At 44.2% G+C, this 20,620-nt stretch overlaps 1 protein-coding gene across 8 annotated transcripts in view; it reads right to left on the bottom strand.

The window, feature by feature from the left end:
• The window catches only part of RTEL1 (regulator of telomere elongation helicase 1), a 78,972-nt gene that overhangs the window by 32,034 nt on the left and 26,318 nt on the right, over positions 1–20,620 (bottom strand). For all 8 annotated transcript variants that reach the window (XM_079978895.1, XM_079978894.1, XM_079978900.1 and 5 more), the window contains 8 exons: positions 20,037–20,111; positions 18,886–18,967; positions 15,206–15,338; positions 10,607–10,720; positions 8,840–8,880; positions 8,226–8,311; positions 6,984–7,061; positions 2,101–2,178 (listed from right to left, as the gene is read on the bottom strand). In XM_079978895.1, the coding sequence (XP_079835021.1) occupies positions 2,101–2,178; positions 6,984–7,061; positions 8,226–8,311; positions 8,840–8,880; positions 10,607–10,720; positions 15,206–15,338; positions 18,886–18,967; positions 20,037–20,111 (687 nt within the window). The remainder of the gene's footprint in view (positions 1–2,100; positions 2,179–6,983; positions 7,062–8,225; positions 8,312–8,839; positions 8,881–10,606; positions 10,721–15,205; positions 15,339–18,885; positions 18,968–20,036; positions 20,112–20,620) is intronic.

The raw sequence follows: 20,620 nt of genomic DNA, 5'->3' as shown, positions 1-20,620 counted from the left end.
AGTCGTGGCCGACTCTGGGTTGCGGCGCTCATCTCGCTTTATTCGCCAAGGGACCTGGCGTACAGCTTCCGGGTCATGCGGCCAGCATGACTAAGCCGCTTCTGGCGAACCAGAGCAGTACCAGACCTTCCCGCCAGAGTGGTACCTATTGATCTACTTGCACTTTGATGTGCTTTCTAACTGCTAGGTGGGCAGGAGCAGGGACCAAGCAACAGGAGCTCACCCCGTCGCAGGGATTCGAACCGCCAACCTTCTGATCGGCAAGTCCTAGGCTCTGTGGTTTAACCCACAGCGCCACCCGCATCCCTCTAGTGCAATGTAGGAGCGATGAAAGTAAGCTGCTGGTTAGGAAGCACTGAGTTAGAATCTCATTTATGCTTTGAACACACTAGTTGGCTCTTAGTAGCCCATTCAATCTACACATCAAGAAGTTCAAGCAGCATTCCATGAAGGAGTCACATGACCTCCTGGGATATGGAGAGAGCCCTCCAAGGCTGGACAAGGACACACACTAAGAGTTCCAGGTAAAGTAAGGAGGGTGGCAATAAAAAACTGGCATTTTGAAGCTATAGCACCCTATTTATGGAACACCCTTTCCAGAGAAGTTTCCCTCTCATCTTTTTTTTATTTTCACCAACAGCATTTTATTTATCTAGACCTTTTAAACTTGCCACTGCAATATGTTGTAGCTTAAGTACATGTTTATGTTTTATCTTGCAGCTTAGATCCACCGTTGGGGGGGGGGGAGAATATGATTTTTTTAAAAAAAGATCAAATATGGTAAATGAAGGAATGAATAAATGGATACACAAATAAAAAAAGAAAAGGTAACAAGTTACTGTTCTTCTGTGTAGAGCCTTGTTACCGGGAAGTTCCCAGTGGCTGCCAAATAAGGTCTGTAATGTAACCTGAGTATTACAATGGTCAAGAAACATGCCTAACATTTTCACTTTCACTTTCCATAAGAAGCAAAAGACAAAACAAAAACCCCAACCGTAAATACAGGAAGCCAGCTTTATTATGTCTCTTTGTCTCAAAGCATGCTGATAACATGCTTCATTTATTTTTATTTTGGCTTCAATGCTGCTGCTTCAAAAGTTAAGGTTGTGCTAGTTACATCATTTTCAAATAGTTCCAGGATATCCTGAGGTTTCTTGGAAGCTTATCACGAGTTTCTCAGCAGAAAGATATGGAATGACGGACTAGCTTCCTTGAAAGGCCCACTCCTACCAATCTTTCCTTAGAAGAGACATCAGCTGGGAAACGCTGCAGGACATTATCTTAGTTCACACAAGACAACTGAACAAGCTCATGGCCCAGAGGAAATGCAGACTAGAAGTTGCCACAGTCCAGCAACACCACACAAACAAGCTTCATGGTACCCATGCATGGGGTATTTGACACACAAGCTGGTGTGTTAAAGTTCCTATGAAAGTAGAAACTTTAGGGTTGTGAAAGACAAGAACAGATAGTAGGAAATGAGTTTGAGTTTCTCCATCTTACTGATGAAAACCAGCGAGGAAATGGTATAGTAACAGCCAACAAATCTTGTATTATTTCCATGTGTGTAATGGAAATTCAGAAGCAGTGTGGTGCAGTGGTTAGAGCATCCAGCTAGCACAGGAAATGCGGGGATTCAAATCCTCACTTAGTGATGAAGCTCACTGGTGACCCTCTCGATCACTCTCTCTCAGCCGAAACTGTCTCATAGGGCTGTTGCAGAGATAAAAATGACCAGGTGAGAACCATATACACCACCCTGAGCGAACTTGGAGAGAGTTGGTATAAAAATGTAACTAATAATAACAACTCACAGAAGCAGGACTGCAACAAAATGTTGCAGTATATTTCAACTATTTAACACAACTACTCAGATTCTGTTAATTGATTTCTATTATTACAACAACCCTGTAAAATAGGTTAGGCCAAGAGATTTCAAGCATAAAGTTCCCAGTGAGCTTCATAGCTGAGAGGGGATCTGAATCCGACTCTTCCCCAGTTCTTATGATTCTTACATAAATAAATTCCCACTGTTGCTCTGCACAAGTTGGCTTCTGCAGAGAGTCTAACTTTCAGACACCTGCAATCTGTTACACATACCTTCCCCCTGCACACAGCCAAGAAAACAGCACCATTAGACTTGGGGCAGACAATCTTCTCGTAATAGGCATTTATGACCTAGGAGAGAGAGGAAAAAAAAATGTAAATGAAAATTTAAGGACAAACTTGTGTTGTGCCTAGCTCTGGCTTGGTACCAGACAGAGAAAGAAGAAAGTTTGGATTTGATATCCCGCCTTTCACTCCCTTTAAGGAGTCTCAAAGCAGCTAACATTCTCCTTTCCCTTCCTCCCCACAACAAACACTCTGTGAAGTGAGTGGGGCTGAGAGACTTCAAAGAAGTTTGACTGGCCCAAAGTCACCCAGCAGCTGCATGTGGAGAAGCGGAGACGCGAACCTGGTTCACCAGATTACGAGTCCATCGCTCTTAACCACTACACCACACTGGCTCAAGACACTCCACAGGACCTTGAGGAGCAGGCACGGTCCCCTGAATCCGATGCTTAGGATCCCATTGAGGGGCCCTTTTGATGATGGATGCTGCAGCACAACTGTTGACAGGACTAAAACCCCGTCAGCATATGACACCTCTGCTCAGAGACCTGCACTGACTGCAGATCTGCTACTGCACCAAGTTAAACGTGCTGCTATCGGTATATAACACCTTTCAGAGCTTGGAACCCAGAAACTTCTGTGATTGCATTACCCCATGTAGCACCTACACTTTGGAACTCCCTGTTTATTGACACTGGCCAGGTGCTTTCACTGTCCCGCCCTGAGACCTCCGGGTATAGGATGGTAAGTAAGTAAATAAGTAAAAATGCTTTTTTTGGCACCTGCTAAAAACATTCTTCGGACGCGGGTGGTGCTGTGGGTTAATCCACAGAGCCTAGGACTTGCCGATCAGAAGGTCGGCAGTTCGAATCCCTGCGACGGGGTGAGCTCCCGTTGCCCGGTCCCTGCTCCTGCCAACCTAGCAGTTCGAAAGCACGTCAAAGTGCAAGTAGATAAATAGGTACCACTCAGGCGGGAAGGTAAACAGCATTTTCGTGCGCTGCTCTGGTTCAACAGAAGCGGCTTAGTCATGCTGGCCACATGACCCAGAAGCTGTACGCCAGATCCCTCAGTCAATAAAGTGAGATGAGTGCCGCAACCCCAGAGTCGGCCACGACTGGACCTAATGGTTAGGGGTCCCTTTACCTTTAAAAACATTCTTGTTTAAGCAAACCTAACAAGACATGTAGAAGCTATCGTGTGTTTTAATCTGCTTTTGGTTTATTGCTGGTTTTAATTATCTTTTGAACGTTCTAAACTGGGTTTTAAACTGAGTCTTTTTAACTGGGTTTTTAACAGGTAGTTTTATTGCTTTATTCTTTTTGTAAACTGCTCTGAGGTTTTATTACAGTCAAGTGTAACATCTTTATCAACGACTTGGATGATGGACTCTAGGGTATCCTGATCAAATTTGCAGATGACACCAAACTGGGAGGGGTGGCTAACACCCCAGAGGACAGGATCAAACTTCAAAACGACCTTGACAGATTAGAGAACTGGGCCAAAACAAACAAGATGAATTTTAACAGGGAGAAATGTAAAGTATTGCACTTGGGCAAAAAAAATGAGAGGCACAAATACAAGATGGGTGACACCTGGCTTGAGAACAGTACATGTGAAAAGGATCTAGGAGTCTTGGTTGACCACAAACTTGACATGAGCCAACAGTGTGACGCGGCAGCTAAAAAAGCCAATGCAATTCTGGGCTGCATCAATAGGAGTATAGCATCTAGATCAAGGGAAGTAATAGTGCCACTGTATTCTGCTCTGGTCAGACCTCACCTGGAGTACTGTGTCCAGTTCTGGGCACCACAGTTCAAGAAGGACACTGACAAACTGGAATGTGTCCAGAGGGCGGCAACCAAAATGGTCAAAGGCCTGGAAACGATGCCTTATGAAGAACGGCTAAGGGAGCTGGGCATGTTTAGCCTGGAGAAGAGGAGGTTAAGGGGTGATATGATAGCCATGTTCAAATATATAAAAGGATGTCACATAGAGGAGGGAGAAAGGTTGTTTTCTGCTGCTCCAGAAAAGCGGAAACGGAGCAATGGCTCCAAACTACAAGAAAAAAGATTCCACCTAAACATTAGGAAGAACTTCCTGACAGTAAGAGCTGTTTGACAGTGGAATTTGCTGCCAAGGAGTGTGGTGGAGTCTCCTTCTTTGGAGGTCTTTAAGCAGAGGCTTGACAACCATAGGTCAGGAGTGCTCTGATGGTGTTTCCTGCTTGGCAGGGGGTTGGACTCGATGGCCCTTGTGGTCTCTTCCAACTCTATGATTCTATGATGTATATAAATGTTGTGAAATAAATAAAACAAATAAAACTGTCAGAGGAGGAGGTGAAGCAGGCTCCTCGCAGCTCCCTGTTTTCAAGAGTGCCAGCACCAAAAGCTTTCATTTCTGGGCTGAAGAGGAATGGAACATTATGCATCTATGGACCCAAAGTTGTCACTCTACTCGTAAGGGGGCTTCTCGTGAGTAAGGAATCCATGCTACTCCATCACAGCCAGCAGCTGAGGCTACCATCTGCTTTAGGAGGCCTCCCTCTTGAGCCTTCCACTTGCTGGAAACATCTGGGTCCCAGATCTAGTCACTCTGCCTTGCTCCACTGTACCATGCTTGGACACCCTGTGAGCTTAGACTGTTGCCTAACTTTGTCTTTGCATCATGTTTGGCCTTCAACTGATTCCTGGTTTCCTTGGAACGTACTGTATCTGCAGTCCTGTCATTACATAGAAGCTTACAGCTTCTGTGATTGTGGCCCCATCCTCTGGAACGTAACAGCTTTCCAACTTCCACTGAAATATACAGGATCCAGGATCCCGGTATCTTGGTAACTTTGCTCAATCGGGCAGATGTTTAGTTCCATGAATGAGCCACCCTTCATTACAAGAAACCTGCAAATCTCATATCAGGCCATGTGAGACAGCAGCTTCCATGGAACACAACACAAAGAATTCCCGCTCCTTATCTTCCCGCAAATTATGTTCAAGACAAGACAAACAGGAAATATATAGCATTTTATATGCACATAAATGTTCGGAAAATTAGGATAACCCGGCAGAGAAATTTCAAGGTTAGGAGAATGGTGGGTTTACTTATGGATCGATCTGAGATTTTTAAATGAAAGTTCATAAACAAAGTTATTTTAAAAAACCACCACTGCACTTTGTTTTCAGTGGAATTCAAGCATGACTAACCGTTTGATAAGAAGAGTTGAATGTGCCGTTCCTCCAAGAAGAAAAAGCAATGATGAAGGAAGGAAGCCCTATCTGCAGGGTACATGCTGCTTTTTCAGAATTTTTTTTTCCTGTAAAAAGGTTTTGCCCAAGAGGAATTCATTAAGATGGTGTGTGTGCGAGGGCTGTTCTATGCAATAAAATTCCAGAGATTTTTAGCAGATTATTCAAAACACTGCACTGTTTCCAAAGTGCTTCTGTCAGAGGTCAAATCAAATCAAATCTTTATTACAGTCATAGGCCAGCTTGGGGCGGGGGGGGGGGAGGTTTACAGTTATTTAAAATCCGAAAAACTATTTCAAAAACTAAAAAGAATTAAAAGTCTATAAAAATCTAAAGGAAGCAAGGGAAATCTAAAATTGCCAGGAGTCAGAAATATGTCCAATGTTCAACTTCCTTTTAACTGACTTGAGCTTTCTGAATGATTTTTTAAATGTTAACTTGCTGTTCATCGCACATTTTTATTAAGAGTTATATGGTGTTTCAAGGCCAAAGTGATGAATGTGTACTTGTGATATGTCATATATCTGGCACAGTGGCACTGCTCACCTGGTTTCCAAACCCTATCACTATCAATTACTGAAAAGAGGAAGAGGAAGATGAGGGGTGGAACTTGGCATCATGGGTGAAGCATCTGATTGGTTACACTGCTGCGGCACCCTGTGGCAAGCTTCCTGCCACCTCACCTCTACCCATCTCCCTTTCGGTAACTGGAAGTGATGCTCGGCACTGGCAAGCCAGGTGAGCAACTCTGCTTTACCAACCACTACTGCGTATAACCCAAATGCCAGAATTTTGATTAAGGCTCAAGCTTCAGGAAAACACTAATAGAAAAAACAGATACCTTCTGGTGCATGGAGTGCTATGTGAGCAGGATAAAACCAATAAAACTGCTAGGAGGAAACTGCCACTATTCCTGTTGGCCTACCTAACTTCGTGACAGCAGTCACGAAATTGAAAGACGCCTGCTTCTTGGGAGAAAAGCAATGACAAACCTAGACAGCATCTTAAAAAACAGAGACATCACCTTGCCAACAAAGGTCCGTATAGTTAAAGCCATGGTTTTCCCAGTAGTGATGTGTGGAAGTGAGAGCTGGACCATAAAGAAAGCTGATCGCCGAAGAATTGATGCTTTTGAATTATGGTGCTGGAGGAGACTCTTGAGAGTCCCATGGACTGCAAGAAGATCAAACCTATCCATTCTGAAGGAAATCAGCCCTGAGTGCTCACTGGAAGGACAGATCCTGAAGCTGAGGCTCCAAGACTTTGGCCACCTCATGAGAAGAGGAGACTCCCTGGAAAAGACCCTGATGTTGGGAAAGATGGAGGGCACAAGGAGAAGGGGACGACAGAGGACGAGAGGGTTGGACAGGGTTCTTGAAGCTACCAGCATGAGTTTGACCAAACTGCGGGAGGGAGTGGAGGACAGGAGTGCCTGGCGTGCTCTGGTCCAGGGGGTCACGACGAGTCAGACACGACTAAACAACAACAATCTCAAGCTGTATATCGGACATCACTAGCAACCAGATTCTCTTTTCCCTGGGACGAGGCTCAAGGTTGCTCAGTAGCAGTCTGACTAAGCAGCCAGGAACCAAGTTACTATGCAGCATAACAGTGTAAAGTCTTGCCAACCTCTGTGAAGGTTCCTTTGTTTCTTGGTTCCACAAACATTGGTTTAACTGCTTCAATTCTTCCAGCAAGATCATGCTCCTGTGAGAAAACAGAGAGAAAGAGAGGGACTGATACAAGTGACTCAAGCAAGTGAATCAACTACTTCAAACAAGGTGTGGGATTTTCCTGCCTGCTTGATAGATGTAATACAAGCAGGTGTGCAGTCACCTAAGACACCCCCCGCCTCCACACCAAAACTGGACAAAGGTTTCATGCCTGTTAGCACCAGACAACAAGCTCTGATTCTTTGGATAAGCAAGCAAGAACCCTGGGGCATGTTTCCAACATGTGAGTATTTTTGAAACTCAAGGTTTCCTAAAGTAAACAAGAAATATAGTCTCTTGCTTTATTCCAATGCCACAAGCCAGAAAGTTTTAAATTAAAATTATTGCAAATCATTGCACTAATTTGAATCAAGCCAGAACATGAAAGGGAGGCGATAGCTGTTGGAACCTGTAAGCTAATGCCATCTCAATTGTGTTTTATGCCCTCTGGTGAACAAGTTACTTTGCCTAACTCCTCATTGTATAGAATCTGATCGTATCGCTTCAGATCAGATGGGGAAGATGCTCAGGCTGCCAATAGTTACAGCTTTAAGCCATGTCACCATTCAACTCCTTTTTGGCAACAATGCAGTGAAAGCAGTTAATGAGGAATGAGCTGAAGACTGTGTGGAACAATCTTATTATTTCCTTAAAGGTAAAGGTAAAGGTACCCCTGCCCGTACGGGCCAGTCTTGACAGACTCTGGGGTTGGGCGCCCATCTCACTTAAGAGTCCAGGGGCCAGCGCTGTCCGGAGACACTTCCAGGTCACGTGGCCAGCGTGACATCGCTGCTCTGGCGAGCCAGAGCCGCACACGGAAACGCCGTTTACCTTCCCGCTGGTAAGCGGTCCCTATTTATCTACTTGCACCCGGAGGTGCTTTCGAACTGCTAGGTTGGCAGGCGCTGGGACCGAGCAGCGGGAGCGCACCCCGCCGCAGGGATTCGAACCGCCGACCTTTCGAACGGCAAGCCCTAGGCGCTGAGGCTTTAACCCACAGCGCCACCTGCGTCCCTTACCATCTGTCAAAACTGTGCACAAATCCACTCAACTCAAACACCAATATTGTTTGTATAGGTTCTCGTTAATGAATAGCAGCGTGAACAATGCATATTGCTTAATGTCGCTTTATAGGACAGAAAAGGCCATGGAAACCTACTCTCCAATATTCCAGGCTTTTATCCATGACAGGATATGAAGGGAAGAAAACAAGCAGCCCATGTGGTGTGATTCGAACAAGATTACCTGCCAAAACGAAACAAATATTAAGACCAAGTTCACCCTGATTTCAGTATCTTTTTTTTAAATTACTTTTTTTATTTGCATTTTATTTGATTGGCAGCAGCTCTTCAAGGGTGGAGTCAAGGACACATTTCCACCCCCCAACAGTATTTAGCGCCTGCCTCAGTTGGTGGGAGACCAACAAACTTTTGCAGCAGGGGGCCGGTCCACTGTCCCTCAGACCTTGTGGGGGGCCAGACTATATTTTGACCAAAATATATATATATATATAAATGAACGAATTCCTATGCCCCACAAATAACCCAGAGACGCATTTTAAATAAAAGCACACATTCTACTCATGTAAAAACACGCTGATTCCCAGACCGTCCACGGGCCAGACTTAGAAGGCGATTGGGCCGCATCTGGCCCTCGGGGCTTAGGTTGCCTACCCATGGTGTAGCAGCTGCATTGCTTGGCTAAGTGCACAGTGTTGATTTAAATCTGTGTGGATTTCAGTCATGTTGGAGCAGAAGGTCTTCTCGGTCTTACCTATTGTTCTCCCAAGAGATGACAGACACTCTGATGAAAATCTGCAAAAACAACAACTACCCGTCAGCATCCAGCTTCTACATGTTGGAAAGTAAAGAATGCCTGGTGCCCCCACAGTCATCACCAAAGGAATACAATGAACCGTTTGTCACCCTTAAGACATGACTATCACTCTCTTCTTTCCCCTATTGACTGATTCACCGAAAAAACAGGTCCCTGTAATTTATTAGAATGTATCTAGTCATATGATCCAAAGAATCATCTACAGAAGTTATAAAAGTTTAAATAGCTGAGTCATTAACAGTGTCAACACTAGAAAACAATGGGTGGGGGACAGAAGAGGCAAAGTATATTTCTAGGTGAGCGTGCTAAGATCACTGGAAAAAAATTAACAGGATATGTTAATGGAAGTCCAGCAAATGGGGGGGAAGGAATCTCCTTGTTTGAGGAAGGGGGCTTTGCCTTCCCTGCCCACCCCCATGCCGCCCATGGTCATTAAACTAACAAAAAGGGGTAGGTGGGGTTGAAATGAGTGCAGTGCCTTCCTCAGAAATCATGCTTATTGTCCTACGTGGAGTGGACTCTTATCTCTGGCCACAGAGAGTCATATGGTGAAGTTCTAACTCTGAAACAGAAACTTCTCAAGTTTCCTTTACTTTCTGGCTCTTTTGTGTTTGCCTCCCGCAACTTCCTCTCTGAATTAGAGGTGACTGATCCAGAAAGAGAGATATTGGGCTCATTGTGGGTATCTTGATGAAAATATTGACCCAGTGTGTTGCAGCTGTGAAAAATGTGAATCCCGTTATTAGGGGTTATTAGGAAGGAGATTGAAACAAAAACTCCCAGTACAGTGGTGCCTCGCAAGACGAAATTAATCCATTCCGTGAGGCTCTTCGTATAGCGGTTTTTTCGTCTTGCGAAGCAAGCCCATTGACAGCTTAGCGGATTAGCGCTATTAGCGGTTTAGCGGCTTTTAGCGATCAGCTGTTAAGCGGCTTATCAGCGGATCAGCTGATAAGCGGCTTAGCGGCTTAGGAAAAGGGGGGGAGGGGAAAAAACCCGCATGAACTCGCAAGACATTTTCGTCTTGCGAAGCAAGCCCATAGGGAAATTCGTTTTGCGAAGCGCCTCCAAAACGGAAAACCCTTTCGTCTAGCGGGTTTTCCTTCTTGCGAGGCGTTCGTCTTGCGGGGCACCACTATCATTATGCCATTGTACAAAACTGGTGCAGTCACACTTGGAACACATTGCACAGGTCTAGTTGCTGGACCTAAAAAAAATGTATTTTAGAGTAACAGAAAGCTGGGGTTTGTTCCACAACAGAAAATGAAAATATTAACTGTTTTTCCTTTGCATGTGAAGGAGTGAATAATAATAATAATAATAATAATAATAATAATAATAATTTATTATTTATACCCCGCCCATCTGGCTGGGCCTCCCCAGCCACTCTGGGCGGCTTCCATAGAAAGCAAAAATACAATAAAATATCACACGTTAAAAACTTCCCTGAACAGTGCTGCCTTAAGATGTCTTCTGAATGTCAGGTAGTTGTTAATGAAGAGAGAGAGGGGTCAAATTCAAGTCTCATTATAACACAGTCTCATAAAGCATTTTCTGTTATGTATGAATTTGGGCTCTGTAGTCCCAAAAATCACAAATACTATTTTTCTGCAGAGAATTTGTGCTGAGCCCATGTGCAGTAAATTGATGCAGTACCCAAGTCTGCAACAAGATTATGAAACTGGAAGGAAGGAACCCTATTACCTTTTTTCATAGGTGGAACTCAGCAAACCACCATCAGGTCCTTTAGGGATTATCCCCACCCAAATCTGGTGCTTATCGATAACGTGTGGGTTTTCCAAACAAACTGGGAAGGGACTAAAGGAAAACAGAAAGTCAGTCAGACTTCACCAACCTGTCAGTTCTATAGACTTTATAGTTTAGCTTAATCCTGAGAGAGACAGATGGAGTTAATCAGAAATTGATGGGGGAATTCCATTATCTGCATTCCTCTTCGGTTGGAAGAGGAACCAGGCTCCCATCCAAAGTTTGCCTGGCGTTCTGGCACTCAGTTTCCCCATGGAATGCAAGGGCAGGCAAAGGGACTGGGTGCACAGAGCACTCTGGCTGCCGTGGCTGCCCCCGATTCCGCTATTATAATGAGGCTGTTTTTGGGGAAATATTGGAAAATCAATAATAATAAAAAACATTTTTTAAAGAGAATGATGCTCTTAGCGATCTGCAGTTTCTTTTAAAAGTTATATGATAGATATCTAGATATATGTGTGCATTCTACCTCCAGTGTTCTGGGATCACAGCAGTGAAGCCAGAAAGGAACATTAGGTCATTTACCATGCATAGACCTTCTAGGCTGGTATAATGAACTTGTATAATGAACTTGTATGAGGAGTTTTATGTTCTGATTTCCCCAGGGATCATGTGACTTTGATTATTAGTATAACAACCTCCCTCGAGTTTCTCTTCTTTTCTTTTGTTTTGGTCTGTGATAAAGCTCTAAAATCTGAGAGATGATAATAGGAAAGACAAAAGAATGAAGAAAACTCAGCAAAGCCTCTTGAAGAGGAAATGTAAAGCTGTGATAAGCCTACTGGGCTTATCTGCTGCCATTTAGAAAGGATAGTTCCCCTATTAGCTGAAATAGAAGAGAAGGCACTAAACCAGGGGTCAGCAACCTTTTTCAGTCGTGGGCCGGTCCACCGTCCCTCAGACCATGTGGTGGGCTGCACTATATTGGGGGTGGGGATGAACGAATTCCTATGCCCCACAAATAACCCAGAGATGCATTTTAAATTAAAGCACACATTCTACTCATGCAAAAACACTAGGCAGGCCCCACAAATAACCCAGAGATGCATTTTAAATAAAAGGACACATTCTACTCATGTAAAAACAGGCTGATTCCCGGACTGTCCGCAGTCCAGATTTAGAAGGCAATTGGGCCGCATCGGGCCCCCAGACCTTAGGTTGTCTACCCCTGTACTAAACTTATCGTGTCCTTTGATGGCCTCTGGTGGTCAAAGAAAACACTGCAGCCTAACTGTTTGAGATCAGTAGTCACCACACTTTTTCAGAGACGGGACCCAACTTTAACTTAAACATGCATTTGGGGACCCATGTCTTTACCATGTATTTTATGGCAGCAATGCTGCTGTTGTGACCTGCCTTAGATCAGGCTGGGGCTTGACAGAGGGTTCTGATCCAGCAGCTGAAGACTGGTGCTCTAGTGAATATGGCTGCTGCTCCAACTGCAGAGGTGGGGGAAAGGGTGCTGGGGTTTGAGCAGTGGACTTCAGGGGAGGCCTGTGAAGTGAGGGGCCTCCTGGCTGCCAAATCGTCATGCAGCCTCCTATGCTCTTCTAAACCCCAAGCCTGGTGGCCAAGAGAGATTCCACATGGGGAGAATTCATGGCTGGAAGCACTTGGGTCTTCCAACGCTGCCTGCTGCAATCCCAGCCCTGGCACAGACCCCATGGGTGAGGTGTTCTGACTGGGTGACTGAATCGTAACCTTTCACCAAGTAGGGGCCTCACTGGGTCCTGCTTTTGCCAGTCTGGCTACAAAGAAGAGGGGATATAACTAACTAACTAATAATAACAATATTAATAATTTATTATTTATACCCCACCCATCTGGCTGGGTTTCCCCAGCCACTCTGGGCGGCCTCCAACAGAATATTAAAATACAATTAAACATTATTAAACATTAAAAGCTTCCCTAAACAGGGCTGCCTTCAGATGTCTTCTAAAAGTCTGGTAGTTGTTGTTCTCTTTGACATCTGATGGGAGGGCGTTCCACAGGGCAGGTGCCACTACCGAGAAGGCCCTCTGCCTGGTTCCCTGTAACTTGGCTTCTCGCAGCGAGGGAACTGCCAGAAGGCCCTCGGCACTGGACCTCAGTGTCCAGACACAACGATGGAAGAGACCTAATGGGGGAAAGGTAAGGATTTTTTTCACACATATAAAAATATGTAGAGAACGGTCAAGGAGCAAGAAACTGAGTAAGAAGTGGAGTTGAAAATGGAAGCGGAAGAAACAAGGCACAATCCAGGAATAGAGAGAGGTTATACACAAACTGGATGGGTAGAGGCAGGGACAAAAAACTGGAGAGAGGTTGTTATGTTGATCATCAAAGTCACATGATCCCTGTGTGGCCTGGGCAAATGAACCCTTCATGCGGATGCGTCACATGTCAGCAAGCCGGAGGATATTTTTAAGCCTTCCTAACTGTATAGGTCCTTTGAAAAAAGTAGTCCGGTCAGCTAAAACAAGTTACTGGCCCAAGTGGTATGGAATGACATAGAAACAGGGATGCCCCAAAATAATGAGGTAGAGTATGTGCACATAAAATACACAACACTGAAGAGGCAAGCACAAGCTAAAAGGCGCATTTAGCAAATAGGCAGAAATTTAAAGAAGGAGTCCTCTAGCCTCAGGCACCTGAGTACCTCAGGCGGCGCAATGGGCCAGTGTGCCTGGCTGTTAACCAGAAGGTTGGTGGTTTGAGCTGTGGGCAGGAGAATATGAAAGAAGCAAAAAAACTGTCAGGGTCCCTTCCGGCTCTTAGATTCTACAATCTGGTTGGTCACTGTGGACTAATCTATCGCACAACAGCATTTAAAACTGAACATCTGTTAATATGAACATAAATAGTGATCCAGTATGTAATTAATAATTGCCTCAAAGTAAGTAAACTAAATTCTGCTTCATTGACTATGCAAAAGCCTTTGACTGTGTCGACCATGGCAAACTATGGCAAGTTCTTAAAGAAATGGGAGTGCCTGATCACCTCATCTGTCTCCTGAGAAATCTCTATGTGGGACAAGAAGCTACAGTTAGAACTGGATATGGAACAACTGATTGGTTCAAAATTGGGAAAGGAGTACGACAAGGCTGCATTTTGTCTCCCTGCTTATTTAACTTATATGCAGAATTCATCATGCGAAAGGCTGGGCTGGATGAATCCCTAGCCGGAATTAAGATTGCCGGAAGAAATATCAACAACCTCAGATATGCAGATGACACAACCTTGATGGCAGAAAGTGAGGAGGAATTAAAGAACCTTTTATTGAGGGTGAAAGAGGAGAGTGCAAAATATGGTCTGAAGCTCAACATCAAAAAAACGAAGATCATGGCTACTGGTCCCATCACCGCCTGGCAAATAGAAGGGGAAGAAATGGAGGCAGTGAGAGATTTTACTTTCTTGGGCTCCATGATCACTGCAGATGGTGACAGCAGCCACGAAATTAAAAGACGCCTGCTTCTTGGGAGAAAAGCAATGACAAACCTAGACAGCATCTTAAAAAGCAGAGACATCACCTTGCCAACAAAGGTCCGTATAGTTAAAGCCATGGTTTTCCCAGTAGTGATGTATGGAAGTGAGAGCTGGACCATAAAGAAGGCTGATCGCCGAAGAATTGATGCTTTTGAATTATGGTGCTGGAGGAGACTCTTGAGAGTCCCATGGACTGCAAGAAGATCAAACCTCTCCATTCTGAAGGAAATCAGCCCTGAGTGCTCACTGGAAGGACAGATTGTGAAGCTGAGGCTCCAGTACTTTGGCCACCTCATGAGAAGAGAAGACTCCCTGGAGAAGACCCTGATGTTGGGAAAGATGGAGGGCACAAGGAGAAGGGGGCGACAGAGGACGAGATGGTTGGATAGTGTTTTCAAGGTTACCAGCATGAGTCTGACCAAGCTGCGGGGGGCAGTGGAAGACAGGAGTGCCTGGTGTTCTCTGGTCCATGGGGTCACGAAGAGTCGGACACGACTAAACGACTAAACAACAACAACAACAAGTAAACTAAAAAGAGGAAAAAAATCTATCTCTTCAGTAATTTTTTTGGGCATCTCTCTGCCACATATACTTTCAGGACCCACTTTATTTCTGTGATTGTAGGTTGTTTTAAGCTTGTTTTAACACTGTGTTTTACTTGCTGTAACCTGCCCTGGGACAATAGGGTGAAGAGCGAGCAATCAATTATCACCATCCTCATCCTCAGATCACAATTAAATGGCAAATTAGTAAATTCAAGAGGCAGGTTTAAACCGGTGCCAATTTCCAAATGATTTAGAGGGAGGACTTTTCCCATGGCACTTCCCCATGTACCGAAACTGACCTCCAAGAACAGCCAATCACTGGTGTGCTCAGGGCTCACTTTGCATCACAGGAAATGTGTGATGATGTTTCTTCAAATACCTTGTCAAAAGCATCCCACACGTAAGAAATAAACCTTGAACCTGAAAATCCTGTACTCGTTCCTCAGTGACTTTCATTGAAACCCAGGACAGGATATGACCCAACTCAAGCTGCCTTTTGTCATAGGAGCAACAGAAAGAGACTCACATCTGCATTTCCATAGTAAAAGACGATAGTGGAGAGAGTGTTCCGCTAGTGAGAATGATTGTTCGGACTTCCTGACGAACTAACTCGTGCATACTGTATCCAGGACTGAAACACCAATAGCTCAAGACCTTTCCTGTATCAAACAAAACACCAAGGCAAAACGTTAGGAGGTATTCACTGTGGCTGGAGCAAAGAGCACCGACCCATAAGTTACTGCAAGCAGATAGGTAGCCGTGTTGGTCTGCCATAGTCAAAACAAAAAAAATTCCTTCCAGTAGCACCTTAAAGACCAACTAAGTTAGTTCTTGGTATGAGCTTTCGTGTGCATGCACACTTCTTCAGATAGTATCTGAAGAAGTGTGCATGCACACGAAAGCTCATACCAAGAACTAACTTAGTTGGTCTTTAAGGTGCTACTGGAAGGAATTTTTTTTGTTTTTACTGCAAGCAGATATAGCGGGCCACTTGCAAGCAACCACGGGCCTTGAACTAATTACCATCTTCTCTTAATGCACAGCATTAAGAAACTGTGAGTTCCAAAACACTTTTACAGAAGTTATTATTTATTTTAAATGCCCTAAAACATGTAAACACTATTAAAAGGATCCTTTGAGTGGTTATTTGTACGGAGCAGTATCTGATAAATGCCCCTAGAGCCTTGGAAAATGTTTCCAAGTAGAAAGGCAACTTTATTTTAATGTCTTGTGCAGAACTGGTTTCCCTTCTGATGGAGAAGAGAAGAAGCTAGGTAGAGCAAGTTCTTGACTGATATAAAACAATTCTATCTTAGGAAGGAAAGCAGTATCAGAACTGCATAGATACAAGGAGAGTCAGATCTGAGTGCAGACAGCTCACCATATCGCCTCTAGAAAACCCGTTCTGAAGGATGAACACATTGACTAGAAGTAGCCACTGGCTAACTTGGGACAAAATAAAAAATTCAATGCAGCTATGTATTCTATCACTGGCAGGTAGCACTTTCAAAAAGTGCTTAGCTGTAGGACATGAGAAGATAGAGAAATGCTGAGATGGTTGAATGATGGGCTCTGAGAGATGAATTCACCAAACCTACAGATTTTATGCACGGCACAGTTGCCTGGCAGGGGTGAAAATCATGAGAGTATACTCAGAGAACCTCTTTCACTTTGCTCTGTATGACATGGATTGACTCTGTATTTACATGGAAGGGAGGAGGGGATATCAAGTTTGGGAAGGCAACCATTTAAGTTGGCACTTCACTCGGTATCACATTTCTGGCACAAAAGAAAGTAGAGGCAGAGCATGGAACAAGCAAAGGAATTGCGAGATTTGTATCTGTAGGCAATGCCATTGTTACTTCAATTCTCAAGGTTCTCTTATCAACACTCCAGTTTCTTTGTTTTCTGTATTATTCACCACATTTCTGAACAAGGAAAATGTGTACTGCCTAGACTGAGTTTCTGGAACTAAAGAGTTTCTGGAACTAAAGTACAAGGACATGCTATGAACAGTAGGAAGTACTTGAAGTAAACCTAAACAAGAGTTTTCCCCACTTAGAATTGGTATGTGTAAAATAAATATAATTTATCAAATTACTTACGACAACAACTGTGGGGGGTGAAATATTTATATGGGAACATACCATTGTAATTGCATCAGCATCATTAGAGGCTAAAGGTCAAATGAATTCATTTTTGCTCTTTAGAACACACAAAGTTTGGCTATTGTAATAATGTGAGATATACACACACTCTTTGCTTCTGTACACCTCCTTTCATTCAAGCTGCAAACAAATCAGTACTTAATTCTAATTTAGGGATGGGAAATATGTAACCTTTCAGATGCTGTTGGACTCCAACCCCCATCATCCCTTGCTGATATGGCCACTGACCAAGGATGATGGGATCTGTAGTCCAGCAACATCTGGAGGGCCACAGGTTTCCCACCCCTGCTCTAAATTAAGCATTGATTCCCATTTTGTTCAAAGCAGGGGAACCATGGTTGCAAACTTCTGAACAAGCCAGAATATTAAGCCACAGTTTGAAGTCAGCTTATTCCAAAGATAGCAGCAAAACAGGGACATCTGTTTAAATTTAGGTTTCCTGATTTAATGACAACTTGTGGCATAGAGGGAGGTAAGGAGTCCGTGTGTGCCGTCAAAAGGCTGATGCATATCATCTGGGGAATGAAAATGGAAGATACTGGTCCTCCTAGCTTCCTTCCTATGTCTAAGACTCCCAGTCCTTGATTACCTAACCTACATGGTCATGCCTGTAGGGATCAGATGGGATTACCATGAGGAATTATAGAATATACATCAAGCCATCGTGTCCACAATGAAGACATTGTGTTGACTGGGTTTGATATATTGACGATAATTTCTGATTAAATCCCATAAGATGCCCTTTTGATGCCCTTTTGCCTTTGCTGCCCATTTCTCCTTGCTCTTCACAAATCACGTACACACTTAGCCAGGCAGGAGTCCTGTGTCCTCAAAGACTGGGCAGTTTCATCTTTGTAGTTTTCTGGTATTAATCTTAGGATGTTAATCTTAGGGCCAGGAAACAGATCTCACATTAAGGGGATAATGGTCACTGTCCTCCTGGCCATCCTCCTTATCATGTGTATTGCTTGTTTATTGCCTCCGGGGTTGCCAGATGCTCTTCTTTGTAGTTCTGTTCTTTGTTTACCCCTGATGGGAAGTTTTGCTTCTGCACATGACTCTGGCAAACCGCCCTAAGCTGAAGCGTTCCTTCCTCACCCACCCTAGAATGTTTAGTTCACATTGAGTTCATGAAACATCATACCCTGACCTGTTCTCAATGCATGGTTAACCACATTTACGGAATGCGATAGTTATGTTCTTTTAAGTCATGCTATATCAATCACTAGTAATAGTTTAATAAGGAGGTTTTCATACCTGTCCAATTCTGTGTTCCCTTTCCCAACCTTTAATCTATTGATGATTAATGCCTATATGCAACCCTTGCATTGTATTTGTGTTAACCAATCAGCAACAAGCACATATGTGGCAATGCTGTAATATTCAATAAAAGGGACTCCCCGAGACATGCTCGGGAGATGCCTCCCATATGACACTTGTCATTCGTCTGTCGTTTATTTCAACCCAACATACCCCAGAAATATTTGTGCTTAATTAGTTTTAGTAGTTTAACTTGCCCCCACGTGGGTTTGTTTAAATGCTCAGAGGAAATGATTGGTTCTTACGAACACTCTGTAAAAAGTTCTTTTGTGAATAAAACGGCCTGGCTCAGGGGCTGTGGAGATCTGACGGACAGGCACAGAGAGACACGATTATACGCACCCTTCCCAGAGTCTTGCTGGTTCAGGTCTCTTTGTGTATTCTTATTAATCAGAGTTCAATCCTTCCTTTACTTTGAGAACGCAACAATGCCACTGTTTGCCCTGCTTTTGCCTATCTTTGCCCCCTCAGTTCTTCCCAAAATCAACAGCACAGCATCAATACCTTCAAACACAACATTAAATTTTGGAAGCACAATTACACAGCGCAATGACAAAACTACGCAATGGTTTCACAAAAACTGGCTAGAAAATGTCCTGGCCAAATGAGATTATAGATTGCTGTCATGGCACACACAGCTGCCTCCAGTTCTCATTTAAGTTGAAGAAACCTGGGCTGAAAGATTTACATGATCAAAGCAACGTATCATCATTGTCACCTTGTTTTTTACTTGCTGACGAGTTCCACAGGTCTGTCCTCTGCTTCTTTTTATGATTACTTGCATCTAGATGGATGTGGACCTAAGAGGCATAATCAATAAATATGAAGTACAAGAATAGGACATCTATGCTACAGTGGTGCCCCGCAAGACGAATGCCTCGCAAGACGGAAAACTCGCTAGACGAAAGAGTTTTCCGTTTTGGAGGTGCTTCGCAAAACGAATTTCCTATGGGCTTGCTTCGCAAGACGAAAATGTCTTGCGAGTTCCTGCGGGGTTTTTTCCCTCCCCCCCCCTTTCTAAGCTGCTAAGCCGCTTATCCGCTAAAAGCCGCTAAACCGCTAATAGCGCTAATCCGCTAAGCCGTCAATGGGCTTGCTTCACAAGACGAAAAAACCGCTAGACGAAGAGAATCGCGGTATGGATTCTTTTCGTCTTGCGAGGCACCACTGTACTTGCATCACCACAATGAAGTATGTAAGGGAGCAATGAACAGAACCAGCTTCTACTAGCAGGCAACATGTTGTAAGTGGGCCTATGCGGTTTGAACAAGGAACTGATTAAATTCTGAAAAGGTATTAACTTACTCTTCTGCAGTATCTTACAACTGAAAAGGTATAAAGTCACTAATTGTACTATGGTAAACTCATGCAGCCCTCTTTTTCCTCAAACTTAATTCAACCATTTATTGCTAAGCCTATAAAAAACTAAAATCTTTTGACTTTTCAGCACCATAAAGGTAAAGGTAAAGTGACCCCTGACCGTTAGATCCAGTTGCGGACGACTCTGGGGTTGTGGCGTTCATCTCGCTTTACAGGGCGAGGGAGCCGGCGTACAGCTTCTGGGTCATGGGCCAGCATGACTAAGCCACTTCTGACGAGCCAGAGCAGCGCACGGAAATGCCGTTTACCTTCCCGCTGAAGCGGTACCTATTTATCTACTTGCACTTTGATGTGCTTTTGAACTGCTAGGTTGGCAGGAGCAGGGACCGAGCAATGGGAGCTCACCCCGTTGCGGGGATTCGAACCGCCGACCTTCTGATTGGCAAGCCCTAGGCTCTGTGGTTTAGACCACAGTGCCACCCGTGTCCCTATTTTCAGCACCACAGACAAGCTAAAGTAGGAAATCAGCCTCAGAACAGCACAACATACCTTATAATACTTTGAGACTGAGCAGCCCAGGATGGAACTGGACGTGCCTTCTGATGGACGGAAATTAAAAACAGTCTAGGAAACAAGATGGGAGAAAATGTAAGATGGGGAGGGAAAACCCACCATGCCTTTCAAGCAAGGTAAATAAGATTCAGCATGCTTCTGAATGGCTTCATCATAAAAACAAAATAATTTCAAAATAAAAAAGGATTTCTGCTGGTTATCCGCAACACCTTTGCAAGGCTTCCAACTCTATCACCAGGCTGAAAGCACAGAACAGTCATACCTTGGGTTAAATATGCTTCAGGTTGAGCGTTTTCAGGTTACGCTCCACGGCGACCTGGAAGTAATGGAATGTGTTACTTCCGAGTCTCGCTGCTCGCACATGCGCAGACGCTCAAAATGACGTCACGCACATGCGCAGATGCGGCGAGTTGCAACCCGCGCAGACGTGGGTTGCGTTCACTTCAGGATGCGAGCAGGGCTGCAGAACAGATCCCGTTCGCATCCAGAGGTACCACTGTAAAGGGTAACAGTGTGCAGAAGGGCAATTTGTGGGCGTTTTAGTTCTCATTTTGCCAACG

The sequence above is a fragment of the Podarcis cretensis genome, assembly GCF_951804945.1.
Source record: "Podarcis cretensis genome assembly, chromosome: 6".
NCBI classification, from domain to species: Eukaryota; Metazoa; Chordata; class Lepidosauria; order Squamata; family Lacertidae; genus Podarcis; species Podarcis cretensis.
The sequence above is the reverse complement of the archived record's forward strand: the minus strand, read 5'-3'. Positions and strand labels throughout refer to the sequence as shown.